Consider the following 25,332-nt stretch of genomic DNA (forward strand, 5'->3'; position numbering starts at 1 on the left):
GAGAATGACCGAGCTAAGATCCTGTGGGACTTCCAGATGCAGACGGACAAAATGGTGGTGGCTAACCAACCGGACATAGTGGTGGTAGACAAACAGAAGAAGACGGCTGTAGTGATCGATGTAGCGGTTCCGAATGACAGCAATATCAGGAAGAAGGAACACGAGAAGCTGGAGAAATACCAAGGGCTCAGAGAAGAGCTCGAGAGGATGTGGAGGGTGAAGGTAACGGTGGTCCCCGTGGTAATCGGAGCACTAGGTGCGGTGACTCCCAAGCTAGGCGAGTGGCTCCAGCAGATCCCGGGAACAACATCGGAGATCTCTGTCCAGAAGAGCGCAGTCCTGGGAACAGCTAAGATACTGCGCAGGACCCTCAAGTTCCCAGGCCTCTGGTAGAGGACCCGAGCTTGAAGGATAAACCGCCCGCAGGGGCGAGATGGGTGTGTGTATACATATATATATATATAAAGTGAAAGCATGGGATCTGTGTGCTGGTTAACAATTTTATAGTATATGATACCTGCCTGTTTATTGCTTTTACAATTCTGAATTCTGTCTCGTTATGAGGAGAAAAGCTTGTTTCAAAGAAAACATCTATAAAGTTTCCACTTTATTTGAAGGCTTACAGAATACTTTACCTTAAAAAATAGTAATTCTGAAAATTTGTCCCTTCTGAAACTTGATTTTTCATATCTCTGTACATCAGCATGCACGCAGTCAAAGTTTTTTGTATTGCCTGAAGAGTGTTTGAAGTTAGAGATGGAAAATGACCAGTAAGAGAAAATGAAAAAATCTAGGGTGCCAAGGGATCCTTGAGTAAAAGTGTAATTGCCGGATTTTTAGAAATATTTCTAAAACCAATAATTTAAACTGTTTAAATACATGAGCAGCAGGTGTGACATGATGGCTGCAGTAGCAAAAGAGTATAGAATACAGGGTATAAAGAACTTGATTTGTATCATAACTTATTTGCTGTGGGGAGTGTTTGGGGTGCAACTGGGCAGCCAAATTGACACCATTAAGTTTAGGATTTTGGTGCAAGAAAGACCTCTGCACCTCTGGAGTATTGTTTCTCTTATTAGCTCAATTTACGATACTTTAATGATCCTTTAGAAATTTGGAATTCTGACTGTGTTAAGATCCTCTTGCAAAAGCTGTCCAGAAAGGAGCTTGGCCTAGAGGATTGTGTACTACTATTAGTTTTGCAGGAAATGGATGAACTGATCAGAGGAGCTCGTGGACTTCTAGGTTTCCAGATGCTTACATCCTTTTGCCTCAATGAGCACAGCTACTTTATTTATAGATGTAAGTGAAGTAGACTATGGCTTGATGACCTTGTTCATAAATACCTGGGCTCCTTGCTTATAAAGTTGGGCCAATAATGTAAAATCCTCAGCATATATAAGCATCACTATCAGTTCAGTCCAATCTTGTTTTCTCTGGCTTAAGGGACTTATTAAATTCAGCTTAGTTTTGTCCAAAGAAAATCTAGCTATAACCAACCCCCATGCTCATATTGCCTCTTTGTTAGTTTGTATAACAATCAACAATCCTTTTTGATTGTTATACACTTGCATGAACCAAAAGCAAACTCCAGCTGGTTCAAAACATGGCAGAGAGACTTCTTTGTGAAACAGCAACAAAAAAACAAAACAAAACAAAAAACACTTTTTAAGCTTCTCTTTACTGGCTACCATTGATTTTAGAATTATTTTTAAGATTTTATTGTGGACTTTTAAAGCCCTCTCTGAGCTTCCACCAAAGTGTATTTTAATCTGATGCCATACCTGGTCTTAACCTAAGGCCCTTAGCCAAAGCTCTGCTGGTCGTCCTATAGTTTAGGAGAGAATCGAGAGTAACCGGGCTATTTCTGTCAGGGCGCTGACAGCGAGCTCACGTTTATCTTTCAAATCCCTTTTAAAGACAGATTTTTACAACCAGGCTTTTTGTTGAGTTATTTTATCATTTCTATGTTTTGAGTTATTTGTATATTGTCTTTTCGCTTCATCAACTTTTTCTGGTGATCATTTATAGCAGGGGTCCCCAATCTCAGTCCACGAGGGCCGGTGTCCCTGCAGGTTTTAGATCTCACCCTGGGTCAACACACCTGAATCACATGATTAGCTCATTACCAGGCCTCTGGAGAACTTCAAGACATGTTGAGAAGGTAATTTATCCATTTAAATCAGCTGTGATGGATCAAGGACACATCTAAAACCTGCAGGGACACCGGCCCTCGTGGACTGAGATTGGGGACCCCTGATTTATAGTGTACTTTAATTTGATCATTGCTAATAATTTGTGCTGTCAGCATTCATATACTTGTAAAAAGCTAAGTAAGGTCCTTTCTACCAGTTGGAGACACGCTAACAAAAAAAATAAATAAATAAAGGAATGGTAGCCAAGCATTACAAAACCCAGGGTGGTGATCATGAACATTTCATTTATTTACAATAAAAACAAGCCCAGGCTTTAAAAAACAACAACCAGAGATAGTCCAACATTATGCACATAGGTGCAGCAGTCTTAACACAAATGTTCAAGGATTATGTCTCACCGGTTGTCTCACTGAGAAAGGCTTTTATTGAATTTAACGCCTCCTCTACATCTGGAACAGGTTCCACAAACAATTCCTTCTGTACTTCCTTCTGCCCTTGAATATTGTAATATTGTATGGCTATCATTGAATTCTTCAACACATCAATAAGCAGAGGCACACCATTTGGGAGCATTCATGCATCTATAGTTAAGCAGTATACCGTAGAATATTATATAATGTGTATAATTAGTACTTTTATTTCTAGTATTGTATTTCTCTGGGTCTCTTTCACAGCATGTCTTTGTCCTGTGTTCATCCCCTCACCGGTCATGGCAGAAGGCCATCCCTCATGCTTGTTGACTGTCATTGAAAGGACTTAAATTGTGTAAATAAAGAAACAAAACTCAGCTTTGTGCTTGGAAGCTGTATCTTTTGTTTTTTTTCTGGCCCCTCCATGGCTTGTGAAATGGTATGACGTAATTGGACGTTGTTTACATAATGTCCTTTTTTCTTTAAAAAGTGGGTCGGCTGTGCTAGTGGCTTATAATTCTTTGTTTCACGCAGGAAATAAACACTTTTCGCTCACACTGTCAAACACCGATATTGATACTGATGAAGTAATCTGTAATTAATTCATGTAATAATGTTGCACATGCGAAAATACTAAATATTAATCCCACCATTATCAGCTTTTATTTTGAAGGCCAGCCCCGCAAACACGTGTCTTAGCTTCAGCTTTATATTTTAAGGAAGTCCACCCAGTTGTCTGCTCGCACTTTGTTTCGTGGTAGCAGCACAGTTAAAACACTACAGTAATCCAGCATTCAACATAAGAACTTTAAATGGAGACATTATACAGTGTTCTTGGCTTTGAGTGGATAGATGGGAGGAGCATTTTAATATTTCTCTGTGTTTTCCTGCTGTTGAATAATATTTGGAAGAACAGAGTGCCGAAAAACTTTCCACCTGGACCGTGGGCTCTCCCGTTTCTCGGTGACATTCATCGCATCAGACCTGACAGAATACACCTGCAGTTCAGAGAGGTACGAGCCCTGGGCTTCATTCTGATCTTTATATCATCAAACAAGACACACTCAGAGAACGCAAGCCTCCGCCCGGCAGCTCATTCTCTGGGCAGTATTTACTTTGAAGTGAATGTTATTTTATTTTTACCATATTGATTTTTTTGTTTTGGTCTTTTTAAAAGTACAGTAACGTTCACATATGCTCTGAAGCACCAGACTTTTTGATCTCACCACGGTTGTATATAGGTACAGGAACACGGGCGTTCACCCCAAGGAGAGTCATCTGGTACCGCTCCTCTCCAGCTCCGAAAACCAACAACAACCAGAACCCCCTCCCCTTCCCGCACACACTCACTGATTTTTCCTGCAGCACAACCAAACATCTCTCTTAAAGAAACAAAAGTGCACAGAGATAGTCAATAAGGTTATCCGTTACAGTACTTACTGTAAGATGCAAGTGCAGATGGTAGTGCAGTAAAAATCAGATGAAGGTGGCATGGCAGAGGCTTACTTTAATTACACAAACATTATGTAGGAGTAGGTAATGGAAAATAGGTATTGATTTTTGAAGAACTGCATATAAATAACTTAAGCTTATTATGCAATATAATACAACATTATGTTTCTAACTAACCATACTCTTTCTCTTGATAAAACGTTCGTTAAAGATATAACACATTTTAGGGTCAAACTGAAAGGAAGGCAGATGTAAAATCTAAAAGTGAGATCAGAGGTCAAATATGACAAGATATTTAGATTCAAATGTTAAAAATACATTTTATAATTGCGCTATAATGTTCACAAGCAGTGTATAATTGGATGTAAATGACCTGAAGTTCGGGCAAGCCCTTATTTAAAACTCTGGCAATCATTGACTCAGTGAACTTTATCTACAGTTGCCTTTATTCACACAAGATAGAAGCTTGGGTTCTACGAGATATAATATTAGTGAGGCAGCATTGCTCAATCTACGGATGTAGAAGCAGTATTAATTGTCTGAGTACTGTTGAACCACAACATCTGCCTGCTGTCTTTGTTCAGTTTGTAGAAAAATATGGAGACATTTTCACCATCAGAATCTTTGGTGGAAGAACCGTGGTCATTAATAGCTACAAGTTTGTGAAAGAAGCCCTGGTCCAGCAAGGAGACGACTTAATAGATCGTCCCACCGTACCACTGTTTGAAGATTTATTTGGGAATGAAGGTTCTGTTTTTTTCTTTTTCATGAAAAAAAAAAATATAGTTAGTGTTTAATACAGTGAACAACATAATTGAGACACCAAATCAGGGCTGTAAGCTAATGCTTGTTACATTCAGTGTAATTCTGTGTATTTGTGTGTTCAAAGGTCTTGTGATAGCAAATGGTTATCCATGGAAGCAGCAGAGGAGATTTGCTCTTCACACACTCAGAAACTTTGGTCTGGGCAAGAAGACCCTGGAGTTATACATCCAGCAGGAGTGCCAGTATCTCTCAGAGGCCTTCACAGAACACCAAGGCATAAAAAAACATCTATGCTAGTTTTCTGTGAAAGAAATTGCATTTAAAGATCACCACCTTTCTCTGTGATAGAGCTGAAGTTATGAGGCTGATTGGCACAATTCAATAGAGTTTGCTTGCTTTGTTATGACATGGGGTCCTTCTACCAGGTATTTTCTGTCTTCATTTGCAGGAAAGCCATTTAATGTCCAGCTACTGATAAATAATGCTGTGTCGAATATCATCTGCTGTTTGGTGTTTGGGAATCGATTTGAGTACACTGACCGGCAGTACCAGTCCATTCTTCATAACTTCAATGAAGTTATGCGCTTACAGGGAAGCATGTCGATACAGGTGAACCTCTTCCTACCGTGCTACATCATGCAATAATCATATTACATCATGATTTACAGAAAGCATTTTAGCATCTTAAATAAATGTACTTTAATAATCTACTGTAAAATGACAACTTTCTTAAGTCAATTTCAGTTTTAGTGGAGTGTGTATCCCAGAGTTATGTTTTTGGGAGAACAGTATCCTGTCAAAATTTCTAATTATAAATCAGTTGTGAGGAGCCAAAACAAAGACTGATTTAAAACACACTAAAGGGCAGAGATGAGGTAACTAGGCGTGGGAAATATAAAGCCCACAGAGATAAACAAAATCTCAGAGAATCAGCCTTCCTGACCTCAACCCTGATCTCATTAAAACAAAAAACAAACAAATGTTTGCTGAATTTGCCCTCAAATATTTTTCCCTCTGGTTTGTATTTCTATCACCAGCTTTGCCGCTGTGGAATTCTCTGTTAGATTTTAATCCAGAATTCTTTGAATGCACAGCCTCATATGTAGAGCACACAGACATATGAATGTTTATTCAGTCATTAAAATATGGTTTAATCTATCTTCCTATTGTGTAGATGTACAACATAATTCCCTGGCTGATGAAGCGGCTACCTGGATCTCATAAGACAATGTTCACTCTGACACAAGTGATAAAGGACTTCATAGAAATCAGGATCAGAGAACACAGAGAAACCCTTAACCCAGCATCACCGAGAGACTATATTGATGCCTTTCTTATAGAAATGGCAAAGGTGAGTATTGTGCTCGATCTCCATCATGTTTGTTCATTTTGGTCTTGTAATTCAAACTGAAATATAAGATATTTATTTCTGCTGCTTGGACCATTGATAGAACGAGGACAAAGATTCAAGTTTTTCTCTCAGTAACTTACATGCTTGCACCATGGACCTGTTTTTTGCTGGAACTGAAACTACTACCACTACTTTACGTTGGGGGTTGCTTTACATGATCTACTACTCTGATATACAAGGTATGTATGCAGTGTTGGGGAGTAACAGAATACATGTACCGCCGTTACGTATTTAAAATACAAAATATGAGTAACTGTATTCCGTTACAGTTACCGTTCAAAAAGGTGGTATTCAGAATACAGTTACTTTGTTGAAATAAAGGGATTACACGGTGGTCTTTTCCTGTTTCATATGTTAGGCTATACCCTCTCTGTTTTTGGTCATTCCACGCCGGTGGAAACCCAAACAAAACATGCATTAAGAGGCTCAAATGCCTGTGTCTCAATCTCGCGTCTCATAATGACGTGAAGAAATATTTAAAAAAATGATTTAATATGAAGGCAACAGGCAGAGTGTTACAGGCATCGCCCTAAAGAATGTAGCCTAATGGGCAGTGTAGTCCGTGCTGCAGGGAGAACAGACTGTCATACCCGTTATGGTCTGTGAGCACGAGGGAGGGAGAAAAAGGAAAGTCGAAAAGTGCGAGTTGTCACCGACCAGAAACGGGAGATGGAAGCATGTAAATATAATAATAACCACTGCAGCCAAGAAGAGTGCCTGACGAGCCCAGTTGTAACTAAGCTATTTAGACTCAACTGTACACTGTGTTCGTGTTTTCCTCTGAAACAATAAGTTCCGTTGGAGCAGCCTTTCAACGCCTCTCTCTGTCTCTCGCTAGCAAAGTTGACCCAGACAACAAAGTAGTGGTGCAACGGATCACAGTTGATCCGTAATCCGAAACGATCCCACTCCACGGTTCAGGACGCACGTGATCAGAAGATTCGAAAAAGAAGGGAAAAAAGTATGTGTATGGTGCGCGTGGTCAGTCTGTCAAGCAATAGTTACGGCCAGCGTTAGCGGTCCAAGGGGAGGAGCAGAGGAGTTTGCGGCATTTAAGCAGCCCTTTGCTCCCCAATCCGATCAGGCTAAAGCTACTACAAAAGCTACTGGGGTGTTTAGCTGCAGACGGGAGGCTGTATCCCTTGTACAAAACAAGGGGTTTAAACTATGATGAACGTGCTTGAGCCACGCTATGATATCCCGTTGCGCATCCACTTCAGTGACAAGATCGTACCCAGGCATGTATGAGCAGGAAAAGTTCAAAGTTATGGCTGAACTGTCCCAGGCATCTTCTGTTGCCCAACCAGAAATGGGTGGACCTCCAGGTCAACGGAAAGCTACATGACCGTGACCGCTCATTATATCACAGCGGAGTAGATACAAAGCACTGTACTGCCCTATACTGCACCTTAATTTGTTTTTATATAATAATAATAATATATATTTCCCTCTTTCTTTCTCCCCTTTCTTTCCCCCAGTTAAGTCTGTCCCGTATTCAGCAAGTGAAAATAAAATAAACAATAAAAGGTGAATTAAATGGACCATTACGGCAAGGCTGGGATGGTCAATTTGGTAAAGTAAATCCGTTGGGCATCTTTCTTCGCCTTTAGACAATAATTCTGATGGCAAAAGAACCAAACGGGACAGGTAAAAAAAGAAAAAAAATAATAATAATATATACACAGATATATATATATATATACATATATATATATATATATATATATATATACATATATACATATACATATATATATATATATATATATGTATATATATAATGAGTCTTGAGTTGAATGTTTTTAATAGGCAAAAAATACTTAAATAAGTTAACAAGTAAATGTTAAAATTTTGGGGGGTTTTTTCTTTTTTTGCTGATCCGAAAATTGATCCGATCCGTGACTTAAAACCGTGGTCTGATCCGAACCGTGAGATTTTTGATCCGTTGCACCACTACAACAAAGTAAAGCTAGTTTTCGGCTATGAGCCCGACACGGAACCCGACGTATTAGCCAGAAGTTCCTTTACTACGGTTCGCAGCCGCGGACCTGTTTTATATACGCAAGAAATAGTTTTCTATATGAGATCGCTGCAAAAAGCGCAGCCTTACCTGATGTTCACCCTACTGTTACTCATTTTATATTAAGATTTAAAAATCTAGTTGGTATTGGTATGGCGAGTAACCTTCAATAATAGTAATAAATCACACAGCAATAGTACATTCATGTAGTTGTAAAAAAGCATGATAATATATTAAGTAATCCAAAGTATTCAGAATACGTTACTCTCATTGAGTAACGTAACGGAATATTTTACAAAATACATTTTGGGGCATGTATTCTGTAATCTCTAGTGGAATACTAAAATTTTAAAAGTAACCTTCCCAACACTGTATGTATGTAGTACTCAACCGTACTGTGTATTTTGTCACGTCAGTCTTGTAAAATGGCCTGTATTTGTATAGCGCTTTACATGGTAAATAATGATAAATGGACTGATTCACCCATTCACACAAACACTTTTTTGTCTATGCTTATTGGTGCTTTCTAACGAAAATTCGTACACAGTCATCGGAGAGCAACTTGGGGTTAGTATCTGGGCAAGATCCCAGCCAGAAATCGAACCACCAACCTTCCAATCACCAGATGACAATCTCGTAATTTTGGGGGCATTTTTAGCATGCTTCAAATTTTTGTTTTGAGTTTGGATTCCATTAGTTTCAGGAGTAGATCTAATTCTTTAACTTAGTTATTGTTTTCCCAAAAAAAAATTTATAAAAGGGAAGTAGTTATCAGAAAACAAAAAGTCCAGCATATGTATAAAATATACAATATAAAAACAGCATTTTGTAAAGATAGCAGATTGATATTTATTTTGACTTTCCAACTTTTAATAGATATATGTTCGAATGTCTCCTTGCTTCTTGTTGTGTTGACAAAAGTTAACAAATTCATTCAATGTCTTCTTCATGTTTCTATTTATATTTAGTAGTTTAATAAGTAGTCTAATAATCCAATATTGATATTAATGACTTGGAATGTCTTTTTTACACTCACGTTTAGCTTTTCATTTAGGCTTAGGTAACTGTAATAACCTTGATACAGACTCTGATTGTATCCTGTTTTCACTGTGCAGAGAGAGTTCAAGCTGAGATCGATGCTGTGGTTGGTTCGTCCAGACAGCCCTCTGTGAGCGACCGAGAAAACATGCCCTATACTGACGCTGTTATTCATGAGATTCAGAGAATGGCCAACATCATTCCTCTCAATGTGCTTCGTATGACAAACAAGGAAACTACAGTGGATAAATACACAATCCCAAAGGTACAGTTTAGCTGTTGAATAAAGTATTCCTTTTCTACCAATTCAGCCACTTGAGGCTGGCTTCAAAGGTCTTCAAAAGCAGTTTAGCCTATGACTGAGGGCAGAATTCCCCTTTAATAAAATGGAATTTCAATTACTTTTACTTGAAATTGAACTGTAATTACATTTACCGACAAATACTTAAAGGTATATACACTAGAATAAGGAAGTAACAAAAAAAGGAAATAATTAAAAAAAATACTGTAAGTATATTTCAGTACAAAGTGATGTGTTGGTAAAATTTATCCTTTTCATAATAACACTCATCTCCCAAAAAAATAAAATGCATTTGTGATTAGGGATGGGTATTGATAAGATTTTAACGATTCCGATTCCATTTTCGATTCTGTTTAACGATTCGATTCTTTATCGATTCTCTTATCGATTCTTATTTTTAAAAAGGAAAACACTAAGGTCGATTAGCTTAGAATTTTGTTTTATATCTTCTCTTTGAACAAGATAGAAATTTAGGAGTAACATGGCCTTACAAACCCAACAGTGAGATCTTAAGAGATCCAGCCTATGGCTCTTCAATGGGGTGTCACAGGGTCCCCAGGAAAAAAAAATGTAAATGTAAAATAATAAAATCAATATTCTTCTGTAGCAATAACAAAGTATAACATAAATTATTCTGTAGCAATTACACAAGAATATTCAGTAATGTCCCTGCCTACAATTAAACACATTCACTTACCATCTGCTGTGGCAAATGGCTGCAAGGTTTTTACCACAAACTTAGTCACTGCTCGGTGACATTCAGGCCTGAAAAGAGACGCTACCGGTGGACTGCAGGGACAACTGCCAGCGAGCGCCAGCCAGACTCTGTCTGTCTCTCTCATCACGGTCACCTAAATGCACAGTAATGGCAGGTTTTGTAATAAAGCAGATCGCACTAACATAACATGCACTGTTAGTTGATTATTTACCTGCCGCATTAACGGGAGAGGACGTGCAAACCGCTGCTGCTGGGTTGAGATTCACGAGTCCGGAGCAGAATTAAAAACACAACATTCATTTAAGTTCATCGCGTGTTTTGTGAGCAAATGCTTTTGCATCTTCGTAGTGTTTCCTCCCTTAATGAAATATCTACTTTGCAAGTATTGCAAGTTGCCCTGTTGTCATCCGTTCTCGTAAAGTATAACCGAACTTTTAAGCGTTTGAGCTGCTTAGGCGCCGTGTTTCCTGCCAGGTACGCTCCGACGCTCCGCAACGTGGTGACATCATTCGGGGCGACTGGAATTGATAAGGGAATCGTTTGCAAAAATGGCAAACGATTGCAAGGAATTGAAACAGTGAGAACCGGTTCTCAACAAGAACCGGTTTTCGATACCCATCCCTATTTGTGATGTAAGATAGGGAAATATTGTTTGATTTTCCTCAAAATTATTAAGAAATTATGTAGTCCTAAAAATTACTTATGCAATACTTAACTTTCTGTTAACCTTTTTGAGTAACAATTTAGATGTTTTGTTTGTTAGTTTGTCTTTCAACTTTAGTATCTCGGTTCTTATGATTATTTTGTGCAGGGTACCATGATCGTGGCTACCCTGGACTCAGTCTTACACGATGAGTCAATGTGGGAAACTCCGCACTCTTTCAACCCTCAACACTTTCTGGACAAGGATGGTAAATTTCGCAAGAGAGATGCTTTCCTTCCATTTTCTGCAGGTTTGTTGTACATTAAAGCCTCTTGTGCTGTTTTAGCCAAATGGCATGCATCCTCAGTTTGTTGCAGAAGTGTAGTAAACTCTGTGATATAGTGAATATCTTGTAAATTGTTTGAATAAAACTCATTTCCTATTGTTTATTCTCAGGCAAGCGTGTGTGTCTTGGAGAACAGCTGGCCAGGATGGAGTTGTTTTTGTTTTTCACCTCCCTCCTTCAAAGGTTTTCTCTTTCACCACCTGCTGGAGAGCAGCCCAGTCTGGAGTTCGAGTTGGGAGGCACGCGCTGTCCTAAACCTTACCGCCTCTGTGCTGTACCGCGTTAAACCATCAACTATGACAAACTGAAAACATCTGTTTTCCATTGCATTATCTATACCTGCTAAATAATTTCACCTTACTGCATGAGTATCTTATAATTTGTATTTTTTCTTCTTCTCACCCTGGAGACCTTTTCACTGAACCATTCAGTCTACTGTATTCAACAAGTAAAAGTGTAAAGGTTTAAAATATTAAACTACAACTTTTTAAGAGATCTCATTCCACTGCCTATGCATAGAGTAGAGTTCTCTTTTTTCACCTACGTACCCTACTGCATAGCTTTCGATTTCGAAGGTGTTCTGCTAAAAGTGTTAACCCACCTCTTAACTTTCCCAATTTCTTTAAGAACATAACAAATCAGTTTTTATTCTACAGTAGACTCTCTATGATGTTACCTAATGAGCAGGTTAATTACCCACAATCTTATGTCACTCTTAAAAAAGAAGGGCCTTTAAAATTCCCAAACTATTTTGAGAAGTATATAAGTGTATGTTTATTTGGATATCAAAGGGATGCAGGCAAGCCATGTAGAATAGGTGGTGACAGGTTGATCTTAATAATTGTAATAAATAATTTCAATTAGAATGAGTGTTTTTATTTTTCATTCCACTGCTTGTTATAAAATGCACAATGTCATAAATAAATTGACTTTCTACATATGCTTGCCTTTTTCATTATGAACTTGTATGAGCGGTGTCACTTTTAGTGTTTGCCTTGACAGAGGGAAGTAATACAATGAATAACTGGACTGACAGCTATCACTGACAGATTGTAATCACCCTACCTCAATTGTTAAATAACGTTATGTGGAAACATCTGGACTGATGCATTTATGTTTAAAGAAAATATTTTAACCATAATTTTCAAGCCTGTAGGTTGGAGTCATTGTCTTAACACTGTGTAGAAATATAACGGTGCTTGGTGCTGTTTGTGGTTCAGTGCTAGCTGCTTTAAACTTTCTTATGCATTTGTTTGGCAAGTGAAAGGTTGTTGGTTCAGTTTGAGCAAGAAACAGAAATCCCCCTTTAGGGATACTTCAGAAACAATATGATGTTAAACGCTCTCAAACATGGAGCTTCTACTGTGGCGAGCCTTTATGACAAGAGAGTAGATAAAAATAGCTTCCTTAAAGATGCAAAATATTCCACAAACTGCTGTCAGTTTAAATTTTAAAAAAAATATTCCACTCAACAGATTTCTAGGAAAACAGTCTGCTTCGATGACCAACTGTCTTCAGTTTGTCTGTCGCAATCTGCACATGGAGAGCGGTGAGGACCCAAATGCAGACAATTGGAAGGTGAAAGTAAGCGTTAACAATCGGCAAGCCATTTATTTTAGGCTGTATGAGACTGAAAACAAAAGCCAAAAGGAACCTATAACTAAACACTAAACCCTAGGAACAGATTCTTGTTCAACTGTTCAACATCACTCACGTCCAGTGTCTGCATTTGGATCCTCCTTGTCTTTCCACTGCGATTGCAGATCATGACACTTTAACTTTGTATGCAAAGCAAATTTTGAAAAATTATAGTCTTACACTTGAGGTGTTCTTTATCTTTACATACATGTGCATGACATCTAATAACCAGTGGCAGAAAATAGCAAAAGCCGAAGTAAAATTGGTGATGGAAGAACTTAAATCCTTAAGTAAATTACTGTTACTATACATAGTACCTTCAATGTCTCTGTCCAGAAAAAATCAGTTTCTAGGAACATCTACTGAAGCTGAAGACATCTGGTTAAACCATCTTTCAGCAAGTGAAGATTTCACTACGCTAATATCAGCTTTCAAAGAGCAATCTGTGTTACTGTATGTTCCTGTGTTCTACTTCCACTCACCTATTCAATGTTCCCTCTAAGCTGTGCACGTGCACAATTGCGCACTGCTGGCACGGTCTCTGCGCACAGAAAATCTGTGTTGCGCACAAAAAAAATTAACCTGAATTGAAATTAAAATTAAAACTTTAACAATTCTGTTTTGCAGTGTTAGTCAGTAAGTGACTGGCTGCTCCTGTATGGGATTAGAACGATGCCACCTTATCCTATAGTCCAGCCAATAATGCGATTCACATTCGTATATACGCAGCCAATCAACGTGGTTGACAGGCTATGACAGCGTCCTTATGTGACGACACCGGTGTTTTAGCTAGCAAAGCGGCGTGGCTGATCTGCAGTGAAGCCACATTAATGACAACGTGTACAACCATTGGAGATGTGAGGAGGACAGACGGAACAATTGACAGAAAAAGTGTGGACTTTATAATAGTTTTTAAATTGTGTTGATGGGCCACATAAAACCAGAGTTGTGATAAAAAAGAAATATGCAATGTTTGGTTTTCTTCCTGAATACTATCGTTATTTATATTTACTGCGGGAATAAACGGTAAAAACGGCGTTTTATAAGAAAAAAGGCTCGAAAGCACTCTCCACCTGTGAGCAAAAACAAACTCCACCCCCCTCTCCCTTTCCTATTCGTCCAAAAAAGTACCATGTCGACCAATCAAAAAATGATATGGCAACGTGGCATCTAGATGTTAAGAAACGGGGGGAAGTTTTAGGAGTGACGGCGGTGCTTTGATATGTGAGAGATTTGCGACGTTTAGCGCAAATCTTGTGTAGTTAGTGTGTAGTGTAGTTTTGCTGTGTGTGTCAGAACAATGAGAGTACTGAATGTTACAGGTGTTACAGGAGTGATACATCTCCTGTTGTCAGGCCTGCAGGTATCAGGCTGTTGTTCTCCTTTATCTCATAGGGGACAAAAATTATTTTTTGGAGTGGCACAAATAATTTGTGTGGCATCAGATTTGATGCAGAACAGCTGATTGTTCTGTAAATAGTTTGAAATGTTTATTTAAAAATGCCTTGGCTGCATTTAAAAAAAATTGCTGCAAAAATCTTTGTTGTTTGCCAAACTGACTTACTTTTTTTGAAGAAGTAACTATATAATTAATTGCCCAGTATTGGTATACTATATTTTGCAGACAGAGAGTTACAGGACTCTCTCCCAGACCACAGACTCATAATACAAGTCAAAGCTTTTTTAAAAAAGAAAGAAAGTTGTGTTTTCAAAATTGGAGTTCAAGTTATTTTTACTTCCAGTAGTGTTAACATACTACACAGGTCAATGACTAGATTTTTTTTTACATTTTCATTGTAAGTGGGCTAAAGCAGTTAATTAAAAGTAGTCTAACATAAATGTAAATGCTGTAATTTGATTATTTTAATAAACCATGTAACTTGGATGGATTAGATGCCGGCGCGACCACAGTGCACACGTCTGATGTCGCTCACAGTGGTCCAAGGGATCGCTCAGGGAGTTTGTGCGTTCGCTCAGACACGTGAAAAATTAGAGGGAACATTGCGATGTGATGGATTTTGATGAGAATCTAAAAATTCCACCAACTGCTGTAACTGCAATATATTCTGTTTGCTACACACATTTTTACAAAGAAACTAAGTGCATGAAATAAAGTGATTTACATATGCATATTTTTTCTGCATCATTTAAATAGTTAGGGGATATTTTATTTTACACCCTCTTAACAAAAGTCATAACTATTATAAAGTCATAAATATTTTGTGGAAGGAACCCCTTCCACCATCCAGCTGCAATGCCCATTATTTGATACTGCATTGCTTTTTGCCCACTGCCCCCCGCACCTGATGCAGGTGGCTACAGCAAGAGGGCAAAAGTACACTGCGCACTTTTACTGCATGCATTTGGGACAAGGCAGTATTGAACGTAAGTGAGATATTCCACGTTATAGTGGCGCAGTCAAGGGAGCTCTCACACATGCAGTATTTACTTGCTTCTCGTTTGTACAGGTGTGAACACCTTAATCGTACTCAGGTTCGGACCTGCGGACCAAAACAACCACACCGAGACTGTTTGGTTTGGAGGTTCTAAACAAACGTGATCCGAGCCAACTACCTGGTGTACGCTGCAAATTGGAGCTAAATGCGTTCCAGAAGCCGTGTAGGCTTTACATTCCGGGGTGCGGTAGGGTGCGGTATACGTGCAGAGTACAAACTGTCACTTGAGACTACCGACTAACCATAAAGTTTATGTAACCTATCCCTGACTCATCTGACCAGCTGACTAAACGTTCTCACGTGGTTTGTAATGACTTGTTCAACAGGGAAGCTACAGGTCGTCACAAACAAACGTAGACATGAAGACATTATACAGTGTCCTCGGGTTGGAGTGGATAGACTTTAGCAGCGTTTTGTTATTCCTGTGTGTTTTTCTGCTCCTGACAGATTTTTTGAAGAACAGAGTGCCGAGAAATTTTCCTCCTGGACCCTGGGGTCTTCCTTTCATCGGTAATCTTCATCGCATCAGACCTGACAGATTTCACCTGCAATTCGCAGAGGTATGACATATTTTCACAATTTATTTTCAATCGGTTAGAATTTCACATTAGTTTTACATGGCGCGATGGACCTCCGTCTCTCTAGCTCAGAGACCGCAGTCAAGTGAGCCCTCATGTGTGAAGTGAGGGTCACGTTAGCTGCACTGCCAGCTTCCCCTACAATGTTGTTGCACTTTTCTTACGGATATTACGGTACGGGTGCCGACTGGTTCACTATTTAACTACTCAATCCACTTCGAGTTTTGAAATATTAGAAATTCATATATGTATGTATATATATATATATATAGTAGTGAACGAATTTATAATTCGTACAGTGTCTGCTCACTATACTGTACATTTATATTCAACCTGACCTCATCCCCAACTAAATAAAATTGCAGTATTACAGTAGTTAATTTTTAAAAGTCTATTTTTTAATGTTATTACAACAAAACTGTTAGGTGGGTCACCCCCACTCTTCCTCTTCCGGCTCACACCAAGTGTAGTGTGATAGGAATTATCTGCCTGTTGCAGCGTGCTCCACTCCTAAAAGGCTGGTAAGCAAACTGAAGAGGGCCGACAGCATGTTTTTTCAGTGCCTTTAATACCTTCCAAACAACTCTGCTGAGAGGCAAGATGTTCAGTATGGGTGTCTCCACTTCTACTGTCTTCTGGATTGCATTGGGTCTATGCCCATCAACATCATGGTTATGAAGGTCGAAACGGACACATACGGGTACTTTCACCTGAATGACAGATTGGACTGGAGGACCAGCAGTGATGCTGCATACAAGTAGGGACAGCATCAGTGCCAGAGATACCAAAGTCATGAACAAATTAATCTGCAAAGCTGGAAGCAGCACCACTCAGCATTTGGAGGCATTTCAGTCAGCGAGGGTTAGAGGTCACTGAACAAACTGCTGTCCATGACACCTGCCCATCACACCTGCTCCATTCCACACTTGGCCCTCGAGGACTGGAACTTGACACGACTGCTTTAGAGAGAGAGAAAGAGGGAGAGAGAGAGAGAAAAACTTTCCCAAATACCAAGATTTATAGCGTTGCTTTCTGATTAGTGGAGTGAGCCTTAAGTTTCTGTACCTTATTGTACCATCTCTAGTGCAAAAACATAAATGTGTGATACAAAATACGAGGTAATTGTATAACATAAAATAATGGGGGTTTATGAGCATTAAAAATAAATAATGTATTTAAACAAATTTACTGCTTAGAGCAACACTTTATTTTCACATTTAAAATTTTATGTTGAAATACTTAAAGTGACATTTTAGAGGGGCCATACATCGTTTTTGGGAAAGCCCCTGTGAGAAATATTTACTGAAGTGCAAATAATGGACTTTATCCTATGTTCCTTTTATTCCCTGTTACTTTGCAGGTTAAAATGACCATAAAAGCTGAATTATAGATGCCTGTCAACCACCTGGCAATAGGTTAAAATTACCCATTCTTCCCATGTAAACAACATCTACTTCCTTTTTTTTTTCTTTTGCTGGGGCAAGGTCCCTGCAATAATACAACCACAACAATGCCCCTATAAGCAAGCTCTTGGAAATGAGAAAGAAAAATTAAATTTTAACAGGAAGGAATCTCCTGAGGAACCAGGCTTGGGGAGCGGCAACCATGTGCCTCGAACAGCTGGGGGTGAGGGCAGGGAGACAGGACAAAAACACAGTGTGCAAGAGATTCAGATTTAATTGATAACTAATTATTAAATGCAAAATGATGTATAAATACACAGTTTTCATTCTCACAACAACACCTGTCCACTCTCTGTGTTCAGTTTGCAGAGAAATATGGAAAGATTTTCAGCCTTCGACTCTTTGGCGGAAGACTTGTGGTGCTTAATGGCTACAAACTTTTGAGAGATGTGCTGGTCCAACAAGGAGAAGACTTCATAGATCGTCCCACATTACCCTCATTTGAAAACTTACTTGGGAATAATGGTGGGGGTTCTTTGTTTTCTGTTCAAAAGAATCTCCCTTATAATAAATGCACCAACAACATCAGAACTGCCAAAATAGAGATATTAAGATGTTCTAATTGGTTTCTATTACCTGTGTGTGTGTGTGTGTGTGTGTGTGTTTATTCAAAGGTCTTCTGATGTCAAATGGGTATCAGTGGAAGCAGCAAAGGAGATTTACTCTTCACACACTCAGAAACTTTGGTCTGGGCAAGAAGACCCTGGAGTTATCCATCCAGCAGGAGTGCCAGTATCTCACAGAGGCTTTTGCAGATCACCAAGGCATAAAAATATCACACTGTTTTTCACATATTTTTCTGTTTGACACGCGTGTATCATTTTGTGTTTCTTCCAACTTTCCAACAGACACGCATGCATTAAAGCATTAGTGTAATTATCAGACATTGCGAAACAACATTACTCTTGCAGAGCTGAAACAAGCCTCATTCACATTGTCTCTTTATTTCACAGGAAAGCCTTTTAATGCCCAGCCACTGTTAAACAACGCTGTGTCAAACATCATCTGCTGTTTGGTATTTGGGAGTCGATTTGAGTACACTGATGAGCAGTATCAGTCTATTCTTAGTGACTTCATTGAGATGGAACGCCTACAGGGAACCATAGGGACACAGGTAAACCCCTTTTAAACATGTGTCAAGAATACATATAAATAACAAACATCTCTTTATTGAATCAAATGTATTGATCAGCCCCTCTAGAAATAATTTTGCTACTCAGGAGCCATATTTGGAAATTGTATTAATCATTATGTAGATTAGAAAGGCTTTGTTGGCTTTGCTCCAAAATAAGGTTTTGAAAGATTTTATTTTTCCCCGGATGTTAGACTTCTATTACCATCTTAGGAGTCATGGATTTCCCCAACACATGTTAATTCAGGGTCCTTTGAGTTCCATATAGAAACACACAGGTAGAAATATCACAATTGTTTCCAGACCATCATATGATTTGGTAACTGTCTTTCTGTTCTGTAGATGTACAACACAATGCCCTGGCTGGTGAAGTGGCTGCCTGGACCTCATCAGAAGATATTAACTTTGACGAAACGCGTAACTGATTTCATAAAAACGAAAATCAGAGAACACATAGAAAATTTTAACCCAGCATCACCGAGAGATTACATTGATGCCTTTCTCATAGAAATGGGAGAGGTGAGTGTTGTGCTGTGCTTTCTTTTTGCATTTCAAATGAAATATGTCAACAGTCATTTATTCCTGTCGCCTGTAGAAGGAGGGCAGTGATTCAGTTTTTGATCACAGCAGTTTAAGTGCATGCACTATGGACCTGTTTATTGCTGGAAGTGAAACTACAACCACTACTTTGAACTGGGGACTGCTTTACATGATCTGCTACAGTGACATACAAGGTGTGCATAATATCCACCATGCCTGCATTTGCTGTAATTATCTTGTTATCACATATTTATTGTTAGTGGTATTAGGATTTTTTTCCAACCATCTTTGCAGCATAGTTTTGTATTTTCTAAGTTTTAAATATTTATTTTAAATTTATCAGTTTCAGTTATCACTTAGTTTATTTTCTGTTAATTTAAGATGAGTAGAATTTGTAAGGGAACAGGAAGACCAGAATCAGTATGACAATGTCAAAACCATGTGTGAACGTATTTGAGTGATTGTCCTGTAGACTCCTCATACTTGCTGTGTTAACAAAGAGCAACTTAACAAAGACAATTTTTTACTTTTCTGAGTTTATTCTTGATAGCTTTAAAAGTACACAGTCGTTTCAGTTAATTTACTTTGTTTATTTTAAAACTTGTTTCCTGTTTTCACTGTGCAGAGAGAGTCCAGGCTGAGATCGATGCTGTGATTGGTTCATCCAGACAGCCGTCTATGACTGACAGAGAAAACATGCCCTATACTGATGCGGTCATCCATGAGATCCAGAGAGTGGGCAACATTATCCCCTTGAATCTGGCCCACAGTGCAATCAAGGACACCACAATTGATAAGTACACAATCCCAAAGGTACACAATCTGCAACAAGTGTTTGTGCCTTTTTTTTTCCTAGTAAGATTTTCTGGCTTATTCTTGAATTAAAAACATTTTAACCTCTAGGCAAAAAACAAACAGACAAAGAAACAAACAAGCAAAAAAACTGTTGAAACAAACTGATTATCACGATCAGGAGAGCCTACACTTGCTCTAGGTCCAGAGCTGTGCTTTATTTGTCCATTATGGACTGTTGTTGATATTTGGTAATGCAAAATTGTGGCTTTTTTCCAAGTTGCACAAAGTAAATATCTTTATCGTACTTCATTTTTGACATATAGTTCCTTAAATCCACTGTTTTATTAAATTGGTTTGAACCACGAGTTCTTTTCTCAATAGATTTTCACACTAGTGTTTTAGCTACAGTATGTGAAGATAACGTAACTTTGATGAAAACAGAAATTATATGTTGATGTGAACTGAAACGTGTAGATGAGTATTTTCTGTAATACTGGACAAAAATGATCTGAATTCATGTTAAAAACAGATACATTTATTATAAACTGTAGTTAATGGCTAAAATTACACTACCAGTCAAAAGTTTGGACTCACCTTCTCATATAATGTTTTTTCTTTATTTTCTATTTACATTGTAGATTCTCACTGAAGGCTTTAAACCTATGAATGAACACATATGGAATTATGTAGTAAACAAAAAAGTGGGAAAAAACTCAAAGGATGTTTTATATTTTAGATTCTTTGCTGTGATTACTGCTTTGTACAGTCTTGGTGTTCTCTCGATGGGCTTCATGATGTAGTCACCTGAAGTGGTTTTCCAACCATCAATTCACCTTTTCTGTGACAAAGACATGGCGGGTGGAACCAAAGATCTCAAATTTGGACTCATCAGACCAAAGCTATTTGTCTAATGTCTATTCCTTGTGTTTCTTGGCCCAAACAAATCTCTTGTGCTTGTTGCTTTTCTTTAGTAGTGGTTTCTTAGCAGCTGTTTGACCATAAAGGCCTGATTCACGCGGTCTCCTCTGAACAGTTGATGTAGAGATGTGTCTACTACTGGAACTCTGTGTGGCATTTAACTGGGCTCTAATCTCAGGTGCCTTAACATGTGATTTCTGCAGCAGCAGAGGTGACTCTTGGACTTCCTTTCCTGGGGCAGTCCTCATGTGAACCAGTTTCAGTTGTAGTGCTTGATGGTTTTTGCCACTGCACTCATGGACACATTCAGTGTCCATGAGTGCAATTTTCCAGACTGACTGAGCTTCAGTTCTTAAAGAACTGGTGGACTGTCATTTCTCTTTACTTAGCTGATTGGTTCTTACCACAATATGAATTCTAACGGTTATCAAATAGGCCTGTAAGCTGTGTACCAACCTGACCACAGCACAACACAACTGATGGTTCAAACCCCATTAAGAATAAAAGAAATTTCACCCTGAGAAGGCACACCTGTGAAGTGAACGCCATTTCAGGTTCAATTCAATTCAATTCAATTCAATTCAATTTTATTTATATAGCCCAAAATCACAACAACAGTCGCCTCAAAGCGCTTTATATTGTACAGTATATTATTATAATACAATAACAGATACAGAGAAAAACCCAACAACCATATGACCCCCTATGAGGAAGCCCTTTGGCGACAGTGGGAAGGAAAAACTCCCTTTTAACAGGAAGAAACCTCCGGCAGAACCAGGCTCAGGGAGGAGCGGCCATCTGCTGCGACTGGTTGGGGTGAGAGAAGGAAAACAGGATAAAGACATAGTGTGGAGAATAAAAACAGAGAATAATAGCAGGTACGATTCAATGCAGAGAGGTCTATTAACAGATAGTGAGTGAGAAAGGTGACTGGAAAGGAAATACTCAATGCATCATGGGAGTCCCCCGGCAGCCTACGTCTATTGCAGCATAACAAAGGGAGGATTCAGAGTCACCTGGTCCAGCCCTAACTATATGCTTTACCAAAAAGGAAAGTTTTAAGCCTAATCTTAAAGTAGAGATAGTGTCTGTCTCCCAAATCCAAACTGGAAGCTGGTTCCACAGAAGCGGGGCCTGAAAACTGAAGGCTCTGCCTCCCATTCTACTTTTAAATACTCTAGGAACAACAAGTAGGCCTGCAGTGCGAGAGCAAAGTGCTCTAATAGGGTGATATGGTACGACAAGGTCATTAAGATAAGATGGGGCCTGATTATTTAAGACTTTGTATGTATGGAGCAGGACTTTGAATTAAATTTTGGGTTTAACAGGGATCCAATGAAGGGAAGCCAATACAGGAGAAATATAACTACAGGTGGTGTTGTAGGTGACTACATCCTGAAGCTTGTTGAGAGAAGGCCAAGGGTTTGCAGCGCTGTCAACAAAGCAAAGGGTGGCTACTTTAAGATATCTAAAATATAAGACATATTTAGAGTTATTTATCAAGTTTTTTCTTTGCTACATAATTCCATATATCTTGCTTCATATATTTTATGTCGTCAGTATGTATCTACAATGTAGAAAGTAGTAAAAATAAAGAAAATTCTTTAAATGAGAAGTTGTGTAAATAAAAACAGAATGTAATGATTTGCAAATTTTTATAAACTCACTTTATTCACAGTGTAAAAGAAAATATATTAGAAAACATGTCAAATGCTTAAATCAAAATATTTGACTTTTTCGTAAAAAATATCAGTTCATTTTGAATATGATCGCAGGAACATGTGTCATGGTACTGGGTCATGTGACCCAGTACGTGGGTTTTAATCATTTTGTATTCATTTGCGTTCTAGTTTCTAGTTTAGCTCATCTAGTCAATTTCTAGGTTGCTGTTTAGTCCTTTGTTTCTTAGTTCCTTTTGTCATCTCCCCCTGTACTAAGTCTCCCTGGTTCATGCGCCTAGCTGTCATGTGTCATGTCTGTGTGGTTATGTTGTCAAGTTCGTGTCATGTCTAATCTCCATGTTTCCTATTTTACTTTGAAAGAGTCCAGTGTTCCTTGTTCCTTGTATTTAGTTTCACTTCCCCTGTCCTGTCATTAGGTTCATGTGCATCAGCTGTTCTCCCTCATGTGTTTCCACTTCCCCTAATCTCCCTGTGAGTATTTATTCTCTGTGTTTCTTTCAGTCTGCGTTGCGTCATCTGTGTATCTTTCCCTCCATGTTGTCATAGAGATCATAGTTACTCACAGTTGTCATAGTTTCATAGTTCATAGTCAAGTCGCAGTTTATTCGCAGTTTTCTTTGTTCAGTCATCGCCTTCAGTCTAGTTGTTGCTCAAGTTTATTTCTTTGATGTATGTTTCATGTGTATCAGCCCGAAATAAAGGCTCGCTTTATGTTAAGGTCACATCTTGTCTTCTCTCTGCTCTTGGGTCCTGCTAAAAAAAAAAAACACAGCGGCGTACCGCACCGTGACAACATGACCTAAAAACTATTTTTTGAAACATTTCAGAAAAATGTTCCTCAGTGCAAAATTGTGAAGAGTTATTTGTCACCATCTACAGTATATAATATGATTAAAAGATTCAGAGGGTTTGGAGAAATCCCTGTGTGCAACAGACAAAGCAGAAAATCATTATTGTGATCTTTGGGTTCTTAGGCATCAATGCATACAGGTCACTCTTGAAAACAAGACCTCATGTCTCAAGACAGACCTCATACTATCATGGAAATCATTGTATGTGCTCAGCAACACTTCCAGGAATTACTGTTTTGTTTTGTTTTTGTTTGTTTTTTTTAGCTCAGTTTACTCCTATTCACAATTGCAGGTTAAGGGTCCATCATGCAAAGAACAAGCCATATGTCAACATGCATCTTAATGTTATTTACATTTTACAAAGTGTCCCAAAGTTTTTGAAATTGGAGTTTTACAATAATCTACCTAGTAGACTTAGGGAAAAAAAAAAAGATACTACATGATCTTCCTCCATCATCTGGTCTTCCATCCTCCATCAGTTGGCAAATTAACACAATTGTTAATTACAATTTTGATTATTTTGTAATTTTAGCATCTCAGTTTTTTGTGTCATACTTCTTCAGGGCACCATAATCCTGGCTTCACTTGACTCGGTCCTACATGATGAGTCAATGTGGGAAACTCCGCACTCTTTCAACCCCGAACACTTTCTGGACCAGGATGGTAAATTTCGCAAGAGAGATGCCTTCCTTCCATTTTCTGCAGGTTAGTTGGAAGTTAAAACCTCTTATTCTATTCTAAAAAGAGCAAAATGAAACCCATACTATGTCTTTCCTTGTAATCATCTTGCCACCACAATGTCTTTATTTGCCTAAGCAATTTTTTACGTATCGTTGGTTGGTAGGCCATAGGTGTTCACTATAACCTTAGTTTGTTTCAGAGGTGCACTAATAATATGTGGTACGATTGAATATTTTGTAAATTATCTGAATAACACTGTCTTATGCATTCTCAGGTAAGCGTGTGTGTATTGGAGAACAGCTGGCCAGGATGGAGTTGTTCCTGTTCTTTACCTCCCTCCTTCAGAGGTTTTCATTCTCTGCACCTGCTGGAGAGCAGCCCAGTCTCGAGTTCCAGCTGGGAGCCATACGCTGTCCCAAACCTTACCGCCTCTGTGCTGTACCACGTTAAACCATGAATTATCACAAACTGAAAATGTCTGATTCTCAGCTTGATACATCACTCCTTTATTACATTTATCATCGAATACAGTTTAGTTTTTGTTCTTGTACTCCAGTAGACCTTTTTGATAAACCTTTACAATGTAAATCTATTCTACTCTAACAGAAATTTCTAAAAGTGTTAAACCACCAAAAAACTGATATCAGTTCATCCTTTTTACTCTGACATTAAGGCAAGTGAAATAATGGAGTTGGTCTCTGTTCTGATTAAGGACTTCAGAGTGTATTATACCTGCCTGGTTCATTGCTTTTACAAGTAAAGTGGATTCTGTCCCTTTTAAGGACAATCAAAGTTATTTGTTAGAAAACTTTCCACTGTATTTGAAAGCTTACAGAAAGCCTTCTTCTAAATTGTTACTTTATCTGAAATGAATGGTAATTCTGAAAAAAAATACAATTAAAAAAATTATTAAACTTGACTTTTCATTTCTCTTTACACCATTAATACCCAGTCAAAGTCGTTTGTTTTACCTGAAGTGTGTTTGAAGTTAGAGATGGAAAATGACAAGTAAGAGAAAATGAAAAAATCTAGGGTGGCAAGAGTAAAGAGAGCATTGAGATCCTTTTAGAAATGCTTCTAAAACCAATCATTTGAAATGTAAAAATAGATGAGCAGCAGGTGTGCCATGATGGCTGCAATACCAAAGAAGTATAGAATACATGGTATGAAGTACTTTATTTGGATCATGACATCCTTCTTGTGGGGAGAGTGTTTGGGCTGCAACTGGGCATCCAAATTGCAAGACAGACCTCTGCACCTCTGGGGTATTGTTTCTCTTTTAGTTCAATTTACAATACTTTAACAATCCTTTAAGAATCTGGAGTTCTGTTGTCCTCT

The 25,332-nt window shown here is 38.4% G+C and overlaps 2 protein-coding genes across 5 annotated transcripts in view; both read left to right on the forward strand.

The window, feature by feature from the left end:
• The window catches only part of LOC100700165 (cytochrome P450 2J2), a 38,561-nt gene extending 13,648 nt beyond the window's left edge, over positions 1-24,913 (forward strand). The window contains exons 1-11 of one of the 4 annotated variants that reach the window (XM_003439881.5): positions 15,187-15,283; positions 15,367-15,536; positions 15,802-15,914; positions 17,698-17,860; positions 18,010-18,159; positions 18,349-18,509; positions 18,870-19,046; positions 19,123-19,261; positions 19,693-19,880; positions 23,877-24,018; positions 24,269-24,503. In XM_003439881.5, coding sequence (XP_003439929.2) covers positions 15,500-15,536; positions 15,802-15,914; positions 17,698-17,860; positions 18,010-18,159; positions 18,349-18,509; positions 18,870-19,046; positions 19,123-19,261; positions 19,693-19,880; positions 23,877-24,018; positions 24,269-24,444 — 1,446 coding nt within the window. In that variant the 5' untranslated portion in view covers positions 15,187-15,283; positions 15,367-15,499 and the 3' untranslated portion in view covers positions 24,445-24,503. The other 3 variants (XM_013266464.3, XM_013266460.2, XM_025903212.1) reach the window with 3 other exon arrangements.
• Positions 3,291-12,200, forward strand: LOC100700441 (cytochrome P450 2J6). Its single transcript, XM_003439882.4, has 9 exons — positions 3,291-3,579; positions 4,603-4,765; positions 4,908-5,057; positions 5,232-5,392; positions 5,958-6,134; positions 6,235-6,373; positions 9,330-9,517; positions 11,083-11,224; positions 11,371-12,200. The coding sequence occupies exons 1-9, from the start codon at positions 3,379-3,381 to the stop codon at positions 11,544-11,546; spliced, it is 1,497 nt and encodes a 498-aa protein (XP_003439930.1). The 5' UTR covers positions 3,291-3,378; the 3' UTR covers positions 11,547-12,200.
• Positions 24,914-25,332: the final 419 nt, after the last annotated feature.

The sequence above is a fragment of the Oreochromis niloticus genome, linkage group LG23 (assembly GCF_001858045.2).
Source record: "Oreochromis niloticus isolate F11D_XX linkage group LG23, O_niloticus_UMD_NMBU, whole genome shotgun sequence".
In the NCBI taxonomy this organism is placed as follows: Eukaryota; Metazoa; Chordata; class Actinopteri; order Cichliformes; family Cichlidae; genus Oreochromis; species Oreochromis niloticus.